The following is a 12,651-nucleotide window of genomic DNA, read 5'->3' as shown; positions in this document are numbered from 1 at the left end:
GAAAAATGATTTTCCGTTCCCGTGCTATTGTTTGATTTAGGGTTTGAGACAAGTTCATGAAATGTGACCCGAAAACATCTTGAACATAAGTAGACTAACACAGATAGATGGACATACAGTTCTTTGTTCTTTGGGCGGGGGGGAATACACTAAGCTTAAAACAATATAATTTTACTATAATTTATTTGTCCAACATTTATTACGGAAGGTCAACTAGCTGACGTTGATCCCATACAGTAATTATAAGATAGCAATGCCATAATTAACTATGCACACAAGCAGTTAACTATATAGTCCACTATAGAAAAATCCCTACATCGTTAGCCTAGTAGTATAATTACCTAAATCATTTTTACCTAACTGTCACACTATCAATAAAAAGTACCAATGTGCTTGCTATTTTCCTTTTTGATTCTTTATGTCTGTGTGGATTCTCAGTCTTTTAGTTAATGGTAACCTGCAAAGGTTGAATCAAGGCAACTAGACTCTTCTTGTTTGCTGACTGCTCCCTCCTCCAGGCCCGAGGCGAGGTTCCGCGCCTGCCAAACGGCCTACCAGAGAAGTCTTCCCGTCCTGACCGGCCTCGAGCCCGGGACAGACCCAAACCCCGGCGCCGGCCGCGACCGAAAGAACAAGGAGAGACCACGCGGCGATCCCGCTCTGCTCCAGCCCAGAGTGGCCCCACAGCCCCCCTGCCACCCACACACAGTGCACACCACGAGGGCTTCCTCTTCCGCAAGCTCGACATTGAGACCCTGAAGAAGAGCACCAACAGGTGGGTCTTCTGAGTCCTGATGCCATGCTGGACAGCTCTGACAACACTCACAGCAGTTAATCCCAGAGGTTCTTATAGACCAAACTCATTCATCAGAAAATGAACTTCCCCAAAGTTTCCCCACAACGTTATTCTAGTGACTCTAGAAAATCTCTCAAGTGTCAAGACACTTCAGTTGGTTCCAAAAAGTTCTCATTTCTCAAAAGTAGCAAAGTCCCCATGCTTTTTTGTGCCACGGGCCAGTTTCACTTAAAGACATATTTTGCCAGCACGGTATAGAAACAAATAAAAGCCAATGATTAAAACTCATTCACTGTCATTGACAGCTTTTAAGTCAGATATCCATGTTAACTGGGAGGAGTGGCAATGAATAAGGTATTTATACAACTTACCATTACACTGAATGTAGTTGTTGTCATCCGTGTGAGCCCTGTGCTTGTTTCTCCTCAATGAGCAGGTCCAATCTTGAGGTAATCTTTAAATCGTTCAAAAAAAACCTCCAAAGGCTTGTCTTTTTGCTTGGGCTCCATGCGCCGAAGCAGCTTTTGCCTCATTTGCGAGCCTGTCATGACAGATTTTGCTGAGCAGGGTTTGATGCGTAAGAGTCAACTTGCAATAAAGCCGTACCTTATGTCAGACTGCCAATATTTTCCTTATTGTGGAAATTGTCTGATATTGTTTAATTATTTGGCCTGTTCCCTTTTCCAAGACGCTCTACAAACATGTTTTTTAGGTTGTTGTTTTTTTTTACTCATTTTTGCTAGCTTGTGGTCTTTCTTTTTTTCTGTCATGTGACCAAGATGAGCGTTTTGACAGAGACAGATTTGGATGCACCTGATTTTTAAAATAAAAAAAAAATTCAGTCAGAATCTGATGATCAATAAAATATTTTTTTGTCCATTGTCACTGTGTGGCCCGATACCAACTGGCCTGTGGCAACGGAGCCCTACTCTAAAAATGCTTCACAATGTATCGAAAAGCTCTTAAGAGTTTTCAGTTAGTCCAAAAACTCTCATCTTGAATTGATCCAAAAAGTCTCTAAAGGCGCTTTAGTTGATCTGAAAATTCTCGAAGACTATTCAGTTGGTCCATAAAGTTTACAAAGACTTTTTAAAAGGTCCATAAAGTCTCTAATGATGCATCCGTTGGTATAAAAGTCTGTAAAGACTCTTCACTTCGTCTACAAAGTTTCAAAAGATGTTTTTGTCTGTCTAAAAAGTCTCTTAAGACTCTTTACTCAATCTAGACAGTCTCCTAAGATTGAGATTGGTCTAAGAAGTCCCTAAAAACTCCTCAGTTGGCTCATAAAGTCTCTTAGGACTCTTTAGTTGGTCCAAAAAAGGTCTGAAGACTCATCAGCTGGTCCAAAAAGTCTTGGAAGACTCTTAAGTTGGTCAAAGAAAGTCCCCAAAGTTTCTTTAGTCGGTCTAAAAAATCTCTGAAGACTATCTTGATAATCAACTTTCATTTAACCAAACTTCCCTACTGTTTGTTTCCATCCTTGCTGCTACTGGCTGCCGCCCCCCTCATCACCTCTAAGGTAAGTCCTATTTAAGCTCCCCCAGCTTTACCCCAAACTGTATGTCGCCCCTCCACCCTGCACGCACCCCCTTTTCCCCCGTTGGCGTTCGTCTTGTGTGGTTCTGCAGTGTGTTTTTTCCTCCCTTGTTGGTCTTGGTCCTTCTCGCCCACCTACCTGTAAGCTCAGGTGAGTGAGGTGTTAGCTTAGCAGCGGCTACTCTGCGGCCCCCTATAACTCTTCACATCTCCACCCCCTTTCCTCCCTTCTCCCTCCACCTCCCCATTTCAGCAGGTCTTGGGTGAACCTGTACTGCGTGCTGAATAAAGGTGAGCTGGGCTTCTACAAGGACGCCAAGAACACCGCCATGGCATACAACAACGAGTCGATGCTCAACCTCGCACACTGCCACTGTGACGTCACCAACGGATACAAGAAGAAGAAAAACGTTTTCACGTTAAAGTATGAGCTCATACTCGTCCCACGCTGTATATTGTAACTTAACTCTTTACTGCCTCTCAAGACTCGCCAACAGATAGAAAAGTCTCTAAAGGCCCTTCAGATAAATAATAGAAAGTTTAAGATTCTTCAGTTGGTTCAAAAACTCTCGAAATAATCTCCACCTGGTCTTACATTGCCAAAAACTCTTCTGTTGATCAAAAAAAAAAATCTTTGAAGATACTCCATTTAGTTGATAAAGTTTCTATAAAGACTTAAGTTTATCTAAAAAAGTCTTTAACGACTTTTAAGTTTCTCTAAAAAGTCTTTGCTGATTCTTCCGTTGGTCTAAATGTCTCTAAAGCACCAAAAAGTCTCCTTAGACTCCCCAACTGTTCTAAGACCAGGTGGATCCTCTGAGTCTTTTCAGTTGGTCTAAAGTTTCCAAAGGCTCTCTGGTTGGTTTTAGAAGTCTCAAGAATCTTAATAAAGTCCCTAAAGGCTCTTTATTTGATCCTAAAAGCCTCTAAAGACTACAATGTTGGTCCAAAAAGTCCTCAAAGATTCTGTTGGTCGATAAAAGTATCTATTCCGTTGGTCTAAAAAAATCCCAAAGACTTAAGTCTCTAAAGACTCTAAAGGCTGATCAAGGAAGTCTTTGAAGACTCTTCAGTTGATCCTAAAGGATACATAAGAGTCTTTAGTTGGTCTAAAAAGTCTTCTATTGGTCTAAAATATCTCTAAAGACAACATCTGGCCCGCCACATCTTTTTATGTAGCACGCGAAAGCAAATAATGCGTGTGAACTTTCATTATTCCTGCTCAAATCTGTACCAAAATATCAAATAATCATATGTAATAAATAATAATAATGAGATACTGCAAGTATCTTTTTGTTACCAAACCCATTTTTACAGTAACTTGAACAATAGTTGAACAAACACTTATCCTTGACTTGTAATTTCAAAACCAGTTATCTATCATTTTGTCAGATATATGTAATAACATGATGAGGCGATGAAACATTTATATGGTTTCACAGTCTTAACTGACCTCTGAGCAAACCCGTCCCTACAATGTGGCCTGCAACAAAAATTAGTATGGCACCCCTGGTATCAAAAGTAGAGAGACAACACCTCGCCTCCTGGACTTAAACAGCGAAAGTCTAAAAAGTATTTGAAGATTCTCTAGAATGTCCAAAAAGTCTTTGAAGAGTTTCCTTTTGGTCCATAAAGTCTCTAAAGACTTTGACTTACTTGTTCAAAAAGTAATTAAAGACTATTCAGTTGGTCTTAAAAATTTCCAAACACTCCGCTTTTGGTCTAAGAGGTCTCTAAAGATTAGTCAGTAGGTCCAAAAAGTCCATAAAGATTCTTATTTTGGTCTTAGTCTCTCAAGACTATTGAGCTGGTCCAAAAATATCTAAGTCTCTACAGCTGGTCAATGTCAGCTCCCTTTCGTTGGTCTAAAATGTCTGTAAAGACTCTTTAGTTCTCTAAAGCCTGTTCCGTTGGTCCAAAACATCTTAATGGCGTGCCTGTTGGTTGTGTTATCGTTTGCTTTTAACATAAATAACACAGAATTGTCTACTGTGCTCACAGGACGAAGGATGGCAGCGAGTTCTTGTTTCACGCTAAAGATGAGGTGAGTCATTCTTGTGGGGAGGTTTTCACGGCAGTGGCACATGGCGGAAATTGACATCTGACTTGTTTTTTGGCTACATCAGGAGGACCTGAAGACGTGGGTTGGCAACATCGGCAGCAGCATCTCGGAACATGAGGAGATGGCCAAGTGGGGCCAGCTCCAAGCAACTACCTCATCCACCGACGAGGGCACGCGGCGAGACCGAAGTAAGGCTGGTTCAGAGCATTGTGGCGAGCGATCGGACCGAGCCGAGAAGGCAGAAAAGGTGGAAAAAGAGAAAGAAAAGGACATAGGGCGGGACAAAGACAGGGAGGAGCGCTCGGATCGCCGCAGCAAGGCGGAAGCCAAACGCTCTGAGAAGTCCAGTAAGAAAAAGTGATGTCTTCTCACTGCTCCCACCATGGAAGCGCTTGGAAGCAAAGTGACGTAGGAAGGAGGAACTCTTTGAATCGACATCTTTTTCTTCTACTGCGTCTATGCGGCAATGCCCCCCAGCTGGCCCTGCAGGGAAGTGCAGCAGGAAGTTGATTGCTGTTTGTGAGATAGAGAATCAAGTATCTTGCCTGTTCCATGTTTTGATTTTTTTTTTTTAGATGATCTGTGTGTGTATGGTTCAGAATAATAGCAGTGTATAAGAAGTATATAAAAGTGAAGTAAAGCTCAAAATCATTTTCGCTTTTATTTCCATATGAGCAAATCCGTCAGGAACACTTCAAAGCATCAAAGAAAAATGTTTCGAAGGTGAAAGAACCTTTAGATAAAGACAAGAAAAAAAGGAAAAAGGACAAACTATGAAAAATACTTGGAAGATTTTTGCTTTCCCGAGATACAACACAGATGTGAGGCACACCTCAGTTGGTCTAAAACTTGTGAATATTCTATAGTTAGTACAAACATTTTCTCAAGACTTCATTTGATTATAAGACATCTTTGAATATTCTTCAGTTGGTCAAAGAAGCTGAATAATGTAAAAAGTTTATGAAGACTCTTCGTTAGTCCAAATAGTCTTGAGTTTGGACACTTCTGGTGTTCTAAAAGGTCTGGAAAGACTCTTCTGTTGGTCCCAAAAATAAAATCTCTACTCTCCAGTAAATCGAAGAATTATTTAAAGACTTATTTGGTCCAGCAAGTCTCTAGATAATCTTAAATTGTTCCAAAAAGTCTCTAAAGACTCTTTGGTTGGTCTAAAAATTATTTGAAGATTCTCCACTTGGTCCAAAAAGTCTCTAAATACTCTTCAGTTCATCCACACGTTTTAAAAGGCCCTTCAGTCGGTCTATAAAGTGCTAGAAGACTCTTCACTGTGTCTGAAAAGATTCTCCAGTTGGTCAAAAAAAAAAAAAGACGAGCTTTAAAGACAACCGTTGATCCAAAAAGTCTCGAGACTTCAGCTGGTCCAAAAAGAGTGGACCAACATCTGGAACCAGTGAACTACAGTAGTATGCAACTCAGATGTGACGCACTTTTTTCAAAACACTGCTATTATTCCGAGCAGAACTGTATGCGTCTTTTGGTTGTGGCAGCTCACTATGCAAAACTGATTCATCATTCAACTCATTCATCATCCCGCAAAACAAATCCAAATCTCTTTTTTTATGTTTCCATCCAAAGGAAATCTGGTTGATGTGTACGTCTGTCCATAGCTCTCAGGTTTCTTACTCTTTGTTAGCGTGTGCTTGGCGTGTTCAAATGTCTTCCAGACAAGCAAGGTTGCAAACGCTTGGAAACGTCAGCAGTGTTTAAGCAGGAAGTGTGGGATGGATGGATGAATGAATGAATGGCCGACCGAAACTGCTTGAGCTGTCACACCTTGTGACTTTGCATGCCTGATTTGCGTGAAATCACGTTGAGAAATAAAATAAAAACAAAATATACTTTTTTTTTTCTATGCCTCTAAACTCGTCAAAAGAAACTCCTGATTGGCTTCTCAGTTTTTAATGATGTCCTACTCTTTAGCTGTCTACTTGAGCACAAATGGACCCCCGTTTTCATGGCGAATCCTCAAAATTATGTCTGGGATACTTGCTTCAGGGCTAATTTGGTATAATTCCCTAGTAGGAGTTTGACAAAGCCATTAAATTTGCCTCAAATGGCTGCTTGAGACCAAAATGGACAACTTCCTGTTCAATTTTCGAAATGGGTCTTTGAGACTTCTTGGTGTGTCCTGTTATGATAGACATGTCCATCCAATTTCGTGTTGATCAGTGAAAATGGTGTTGGGGCTAATTTTTTTCTAACTTTCTGGTCATTCTCAGATGATTATCAAACTTTGACTTCATGCTTTGCCCACAATAGACAGATGGCATCGACAAAAAGCTTTGCAATTTAGCATCACCCAGCCGACCCATCACTCAAATGCTTCCGATCTTGGCTCGTCTGAACAAATTACCGGGTAGGAATTCGTCAATCAAGTATGAGCCCTGGAATTTGACCCAAATGGCTGCTTAAAATCAAAATGTGTGACTTCCTGTTCAATTTGGGACATAAATCTTTGAGACATTTTGGTATATCCTGTTATGATAGAGGTTGAACTGTCCAATTGGTGTTGGGTGCTAGTTTTCTCCCTAGCTTTCGGGGACATTTGTATTCGGGACCCCCAAAATACATAGATACACGATACGCTTTGGCCCCTGACAGAAAAAATGGTTTCCCAACTCTACTGAAAAAGTATCCACATTAGCACATGCTAATCAATTGATGTCACTACGACGTGAATTTTAGTCTTCTTTCTTATGCATTACGTGTGAATGGCAGATCAATGCAGTCATTTCTGTGCATGTTGGACACAACTAGCAAAGCTCAAGTTGAGAGACAAAATGCAAATGAAGCAATGTCTCGTTTAGATGCCGACAACCTCATAATGGACTCCAAAATTGCAGGGTGCACAATAAAAGATGTAGTGTGTCACACAGCTGGCATCCACATGACATATACGTAATGGTATGTATGTATGCCCACTTCAGTGTTGCAGCTGAGACGGAATGATGAATAAAATAAATTTTGGTCTATCAATGAAAACATTCACTGTGTCTGCTTGTGACAATTGAAAGACATGGATGCATTGGATCTCATTGGATTTTGCACCTAATAAAGTACCCAGTAAGTGTGTCTATAGAGGCTACATTGAATGTTATAGAAAATGAATGAATGAATGAGATTTGCTGTATTCCTGTGGTTAGCATCAGAAATCATAAGAGAAAATGGTTACAACTGAAGGACCGCTTATAATTGTCACACCCTTGGAATCTTTCTCTTGAAGTGAGACATATAATAGCTGATGAGTATAACACAAACAGTACTTGGTATATACCTTAACATGTTATTATAATAGCTGATGAGTATAACACAAACAGTACTTGGTATATACCTTAACATGTTACATTTTTGTATACCTATGCAAACATACACATGCCTACATAGACTGTATGCACTACCTATTACACAGATACAGTAAATAATAAAATATTTCTTTACAGAAAAAATACAATATGAAAAAATATAATGCAAAATATTATATTATGAAATCCTAAAACTATGCAGAAATATAACACAACATACACAATATTACATGGGGAAAAACATTAGACACATTTGTATAACAAAAATGTTTGACCCAAAAAAAATTATTTTTGCATGTTGCCCCTGTGCCTGCATGGGTTTTCTCCGGGTACTCTGATTTCCTCCTCCAACCCAAAAACATGCATGGTAGGTTAACTGAGGTCTCTAAATTGCCTGTAGGAATGAATGTGAGTGTGAATGGTTGTTTGTTTATCTGTGCCCAGTGATTGGCTGCCGACCAGTTCAGGGTATACCCCGCCTCTCACCCAGAATCAGCTGATATAGGCTCCAGCATGCCTGCAACCCTTGTGAGGATAAGTGGTACGAAAACTGGATGGATGGATGTTTGACAAAAAAAATACAAAAATATTAAAGAATCAAAAAATATTCATTCATCTTCTGTACGGTTTATCCTCACTCGGGTTGTGGGTATGCTGGAGCCTATCCCAGCTGACTCTGGGTGAGAGGCGGGGTCCACCCTGAACTGGTCACCAACTGGCATCCACATGACATATACATATACCTCCCCACGCAGGCACAGGGAGAACATGCAAACTCCACATAGGCAAGGCTGGATTGGAACCCAGGTCCTCAGAACTGTGAGTCAGACGTGCTAACCAGTCGCCCAACGTGCCATCCATCCATTTTCTGAGCCGCTTCTCCTCACGAGGGTCGCGGGCGTGGTGGAGCCTATCCCAGCTATCATCGGGCAGGAGGCGGGGTACACCCTGAACTGGTTGCCAGCCAGACGCTCTAACCAGTCGGTCACCGTGCCGCTATATGTAATATGTGTAATATTTTTCTTTTGTAATATATATACAATAGCCCAACTACAAAATCGTAGAAGGGAAATAATATAATTCATTATTATTCTATATTATATAATTAATTTAAACAATTAACCAATTATTCAACAAAATAAAGACATTATTAGATGTATACTGTAAGTAGAAATATTTACTTTAATAATCCATCCATCCATTGTCTGGGCCGCTTCTCCTCACTCGGGTCGCGGGCGTGCTGGAGCCTATCCCAGCTATCATCGGGCAGGAGGCGGGGTACACCCTGAACTGGTTGCCAGCCAATCTACTTTAATAATAGTTTATGTTTTATTATTCACAATAAATCAATTAACCATTTAATGTGGTAAGCAAATACAACATCAATTAAAAAATAAACAACATATGTTTTTTTAATAAAATAAATAACTCCTACATTTTTATGTATTATTTATAGTTTATTTTATCAATTAATTAACCAATTATTTATCAATTATTCACAAATGTGTATGTAACTATATTTATTTTCGAATTTTGTACTTATGAAAAAAACAAAAAATCTATTAAATTTAATGAGATTCATAAATTAATACCAAAACGTGAATAAATACCTTTTAATTCACCAATTTAGGGGGAAAACGACTAAAATTATGCCAAAATATATTACAGGTGGGCCAGATTAAAGAAAGGAGCGGGCTATATGTGGCTCACGGGCCATAATGTGCACACCACTTAGTCCGAAAACCTGATACAGAAAATATAATTATTATTTATCTCATTATTATTTGTGTGTTATGTGTGTTGTATTATTATTTAGGGTTTTAATGAAAATTTTAAGGCCGTTTAAAAAAATCCCGGTCGATACTACATTACGTATCAACGGAGGCGGAAAGAAACCGGAAGCGGAAATGAAACGCGGAACCTTTACAGAGACGCACAGTCCGCCATAGTTAGTTTAATAGTCAAGTAACATGAGCTGTATGTGATCACAACATAGTCGTATTCTCGCGTTAAATGTCGTTTTTTTCGCACAAATGCGCATTTAATCGTCGGTTCGGTGTAAAGTTGGCACAAACATGGGGGCGAGGTTCGACGGCGAGGTGGTGTCAATCGTCGAGCTTGCTTTCCGAGCCACCGTGTCGGTCTTTAGGGGCGTGTGGGAGAAACAAGCGCCACACTCGGTGTGGGAAGAGGCGACGCTCGGCCTCGGCGGCGACCTGCGGGATATTGAGCGCGGTCTGCTGGCTCAGCTCCAGCGGGTGTTCGCTGAGCTGTGCGATGAGAACGAGGCGCTCAAGGCCAAAGTGGAGCAGCTGGAGGACGTGATGCAGAGGAAGGCCGGACAGCTGGAACAGGAGCTGCACGTCCGGGTCGGACAGCTCGGCAGGGACATGGAGATGCTGGAGAAGGAGCTGAAGAGCATCAGCGATGGAGGAGCAGCGGCAGGAGGCAAGACTCCGTCCACACGACACAACACTGCACATCGATGTTACACGTCCTATTTGGGAAAAAACATTAACATCATTATTTATTGCGTTTTACTGGGGAACTTTGGTCTTTAAGTCGTTTTTTGATGTGAGGAAAACTTTTGTTTATAACATCACCTTTGATTTGAAAATGTTCTAAAATACTAAAGTCGTACCTTGACGAAGTTTGACTTACAAGCGAGCCGAAGACCGTAAACTAAACCACATCCGGCCACCACTAGTTCGCGTGTTATTCTCGCAATGACATTACAAGTATCTTGAGGCGTCACAATTAATCGATTAGTCCAGAGTTGTCAAACCGCTTTTGGTTTGTGGACCACATTCACCTTAATTTCATCTCAAGTGGGCTGGACCCGCTGTTGAGAAAATTCATTTTCTTCGCGAAAAAGTTCAAAGCTCAGTTCACACATTTAAAATGAACTAGTTCAGTTCATAGTTCATGATTAAAAAATCAAAGTTCACAATTACAAAAATTAAGTAGATCATAGATTTTGTAATTGTTTTTCCAATATGTTGCTGCCAACTATTACCCTCAAAATATTGGCATTTCCCCATTTTTTCCACAAAGGTCTGGAATATCGTATAGTGTATATTTATTGTGATATATAAGTAGCCTGGTCATATCTACATCTGCTTGTAAGCAATACCTCAGTCAAATCAAATTTAATTAATTGAATACAATTCAAAAACCTTTTGGCATTGTTGTCAAGTAACACGTATGACTGCTGATATGTACAGTTGTGCTCCTCAGTTTACGTACCCTGGCAGAATTTGTGAAATATTATTTGAAAACATTTTGACTGAACAAGGACCATTTAATTATTTTGTTTGTTTTTTGTAAGGATTGTCCTTTTCTGAAATGCCTTTTAGTTTAATATGAATCCCATTCAAAATAAAATTTAATGTTTTGCTGATCCTGCACTTTTTCTTAAAAGAATGGTACACATCTTCCAAATTCTGCCAGTGTAATCAAACTAATGAGCACAACTGTGTAATGTTCTATCATGTACTAAACAAAAGTAAGGCTGCATTCAAAGTAAGATCCCGTAAATAAAATAGAAAATTGTACGTGTTAAACACTGTAATATGTGCGTCTGACGTCCATCTCATCTTTGTTTTCTTCTTTTTCTATCTTTCACGGCTTCTTCCTCTGTGTTTGTGGTTGGGAGAAGCCGAAAGCTAACGACTACTACTCTATCGCTAAATATGGTAGTAACAATAATGTTTTAAACTGAATTACTAACCATCTGTCGCAGCACGGTGGACGACTGGTTAGAGCGTCTGTCTCACAGTTCTGATGACCAGGGTTCAATCCCCAGCTCCGCCTGTGTGGAGTTTGCATGTTCTCCCCGTGCCTGCGTGGGTTTTCTCCGGGCACTCCGGTTTCCTCCCACATCCCAAAAACATGCATGCTAGGTTAATTGAAGATGTTAAATTGTCCGTAGGTGTGAATGTGAGTGCGAATGGTTGTTTGTTTGTGTGTGCCCTGCGATTGGCTGGCAACCAGTTCAGGGTGTACCCCTCCTCCTGCCCGATGATAGTTGGGATAGGCTCCAGCACGCCCGTGACCCTAGTGAGGAGAAGCGGCTCAGAAAATGGATGGATGGATGGATACTAACCATCTGAACGTTGCTTCTTTCATTTACTAATGTATTGGAATGAATTGAAAACTCCAGAAGTTATCCACTCATTGATGTTATGCCATTATTTCTCTTTACGATTGAACACAGATGTCTCGCTGTTGTCAGTCTCCGCCGAGCAGACTTCCACTGAGACAAAATCAGGCCTGGGTGTCTCAGAAGCGGGCAATGGCGAGGCAGTCCTGAACCCCGAAATGGAGACTCAATCTGCAGTCGCCCCTGTGTTGATTGTCAGCCAGCTCAGCGGTGCGCCCACGGTGCTCATTGTGGGACATGGAGAGTCAGCTGCCCAGGAGTCAACTGAGACGAATCTTGTTACACAGCTTGTCCTTCAACCTGTGTCCTCGCCTCATGACGCTTCTAGTCCCAATTCCTGCTCCGTTAGCAAAGAGGGGCCGACACAGGAACAAGCAGAGGAGCAGGTTTGGCATCTGAAGCACTTTTCACCCCCTAAACAAATCAGCACCAAAACAACATGTAGCTTCTTTGTTTTTTGAGCTTTGGACATGCCAATGTATAAAAACCTAGGTAAAATGTCAAGGTCAATGTAAAAAAAAAAAAAAAAAAAAAAAAAAGTCAAAGGAACATTTTCAAATTTTTTTTGTTTTTCATCCAATGGTCTCCAAATTTGCATGAGGTGATTTCTTTAGTGGCAAGCTAACTTCACCTCAAGGAACTCACCTGAGGTCAAGGTTCACCAGTAAACAAGTGAAAAATGAAATTGCAACAAACCACATGGAGTCCTTTGTCAAATTAAAGCTTTTGATGGTGTATTTCAGATTACAAAGTGGTTTGTTAACCTGTGTTTATA

General features: G+C 40.6%; 2 protein-coding genes across 2 annotated transcripts in view; both read left to right on the top strand.

The window, feature by feature from the left end:
• LOC133404854 (spectrin beta chain, non-erythrocytic 4-like) overlaps window positions 1-4,943 on the top strand; it is a 69,444-nt gene extending 64,501 nt beyond the window's left edge. Inside the window, 4 exon segments of the mRNA XM_061681274.1 lie at window positions 519-775; window positions 2,589-2,756; window positions 4,334-4,376; window positions 4,459-4,943. Of these exon segments, the coding sequence (XP_061537258.1) occupies window positions 519-775; window positions 2,589-2,756; window positions 4,334-4,376; window positions 4,459-4,755 (765 nt within the window). The 3' untranslated portion in view covers window positions 4,756-4,943.
• Window positions 4,944-9,653: 4,710 nt separating this feature from the next.
• LOC133405334 (uncharacterized) overlaps window positions 9,654-12,651 on the top strand; it is a 54,679-nt gene continuing 51,681 nt past the window's right edge. The window contains exons 1-2 of the mRNA XM_061682200.1: window positions 9,654-10,162; window positions 11,931-12,262. Coding sequence (XP_061538184.1) covers window positions 9,790-10,162; window positions 11,931-12,262 — 705 coding nt within the window. The 5' untranslated portion in view covers window positions 9,654-9,789. The remainder of the gene's footprint in view (window positions 10,163-11,930; window positions 12,263-12,651) is intronic.

This window comes from Phycodurus eques, chromosome 7, assembly GCF_024500275.1.
Source record: "Phycodurus eques isolate BA_2022a chromosome 7, UOR_Pequ_1.1, whole genome shotgun sequence".
Taxonomy (NCBI): domain Eukaryota; kingdom Metazoa; phylum Chordata; class Actinopteri; order Syngnathiformes; family Syngnathidae; genus Phycodurus; species Phycodurus eques.
This window is presented reverse-complemented; position numbering and strand designations above follow the sequence as displayed.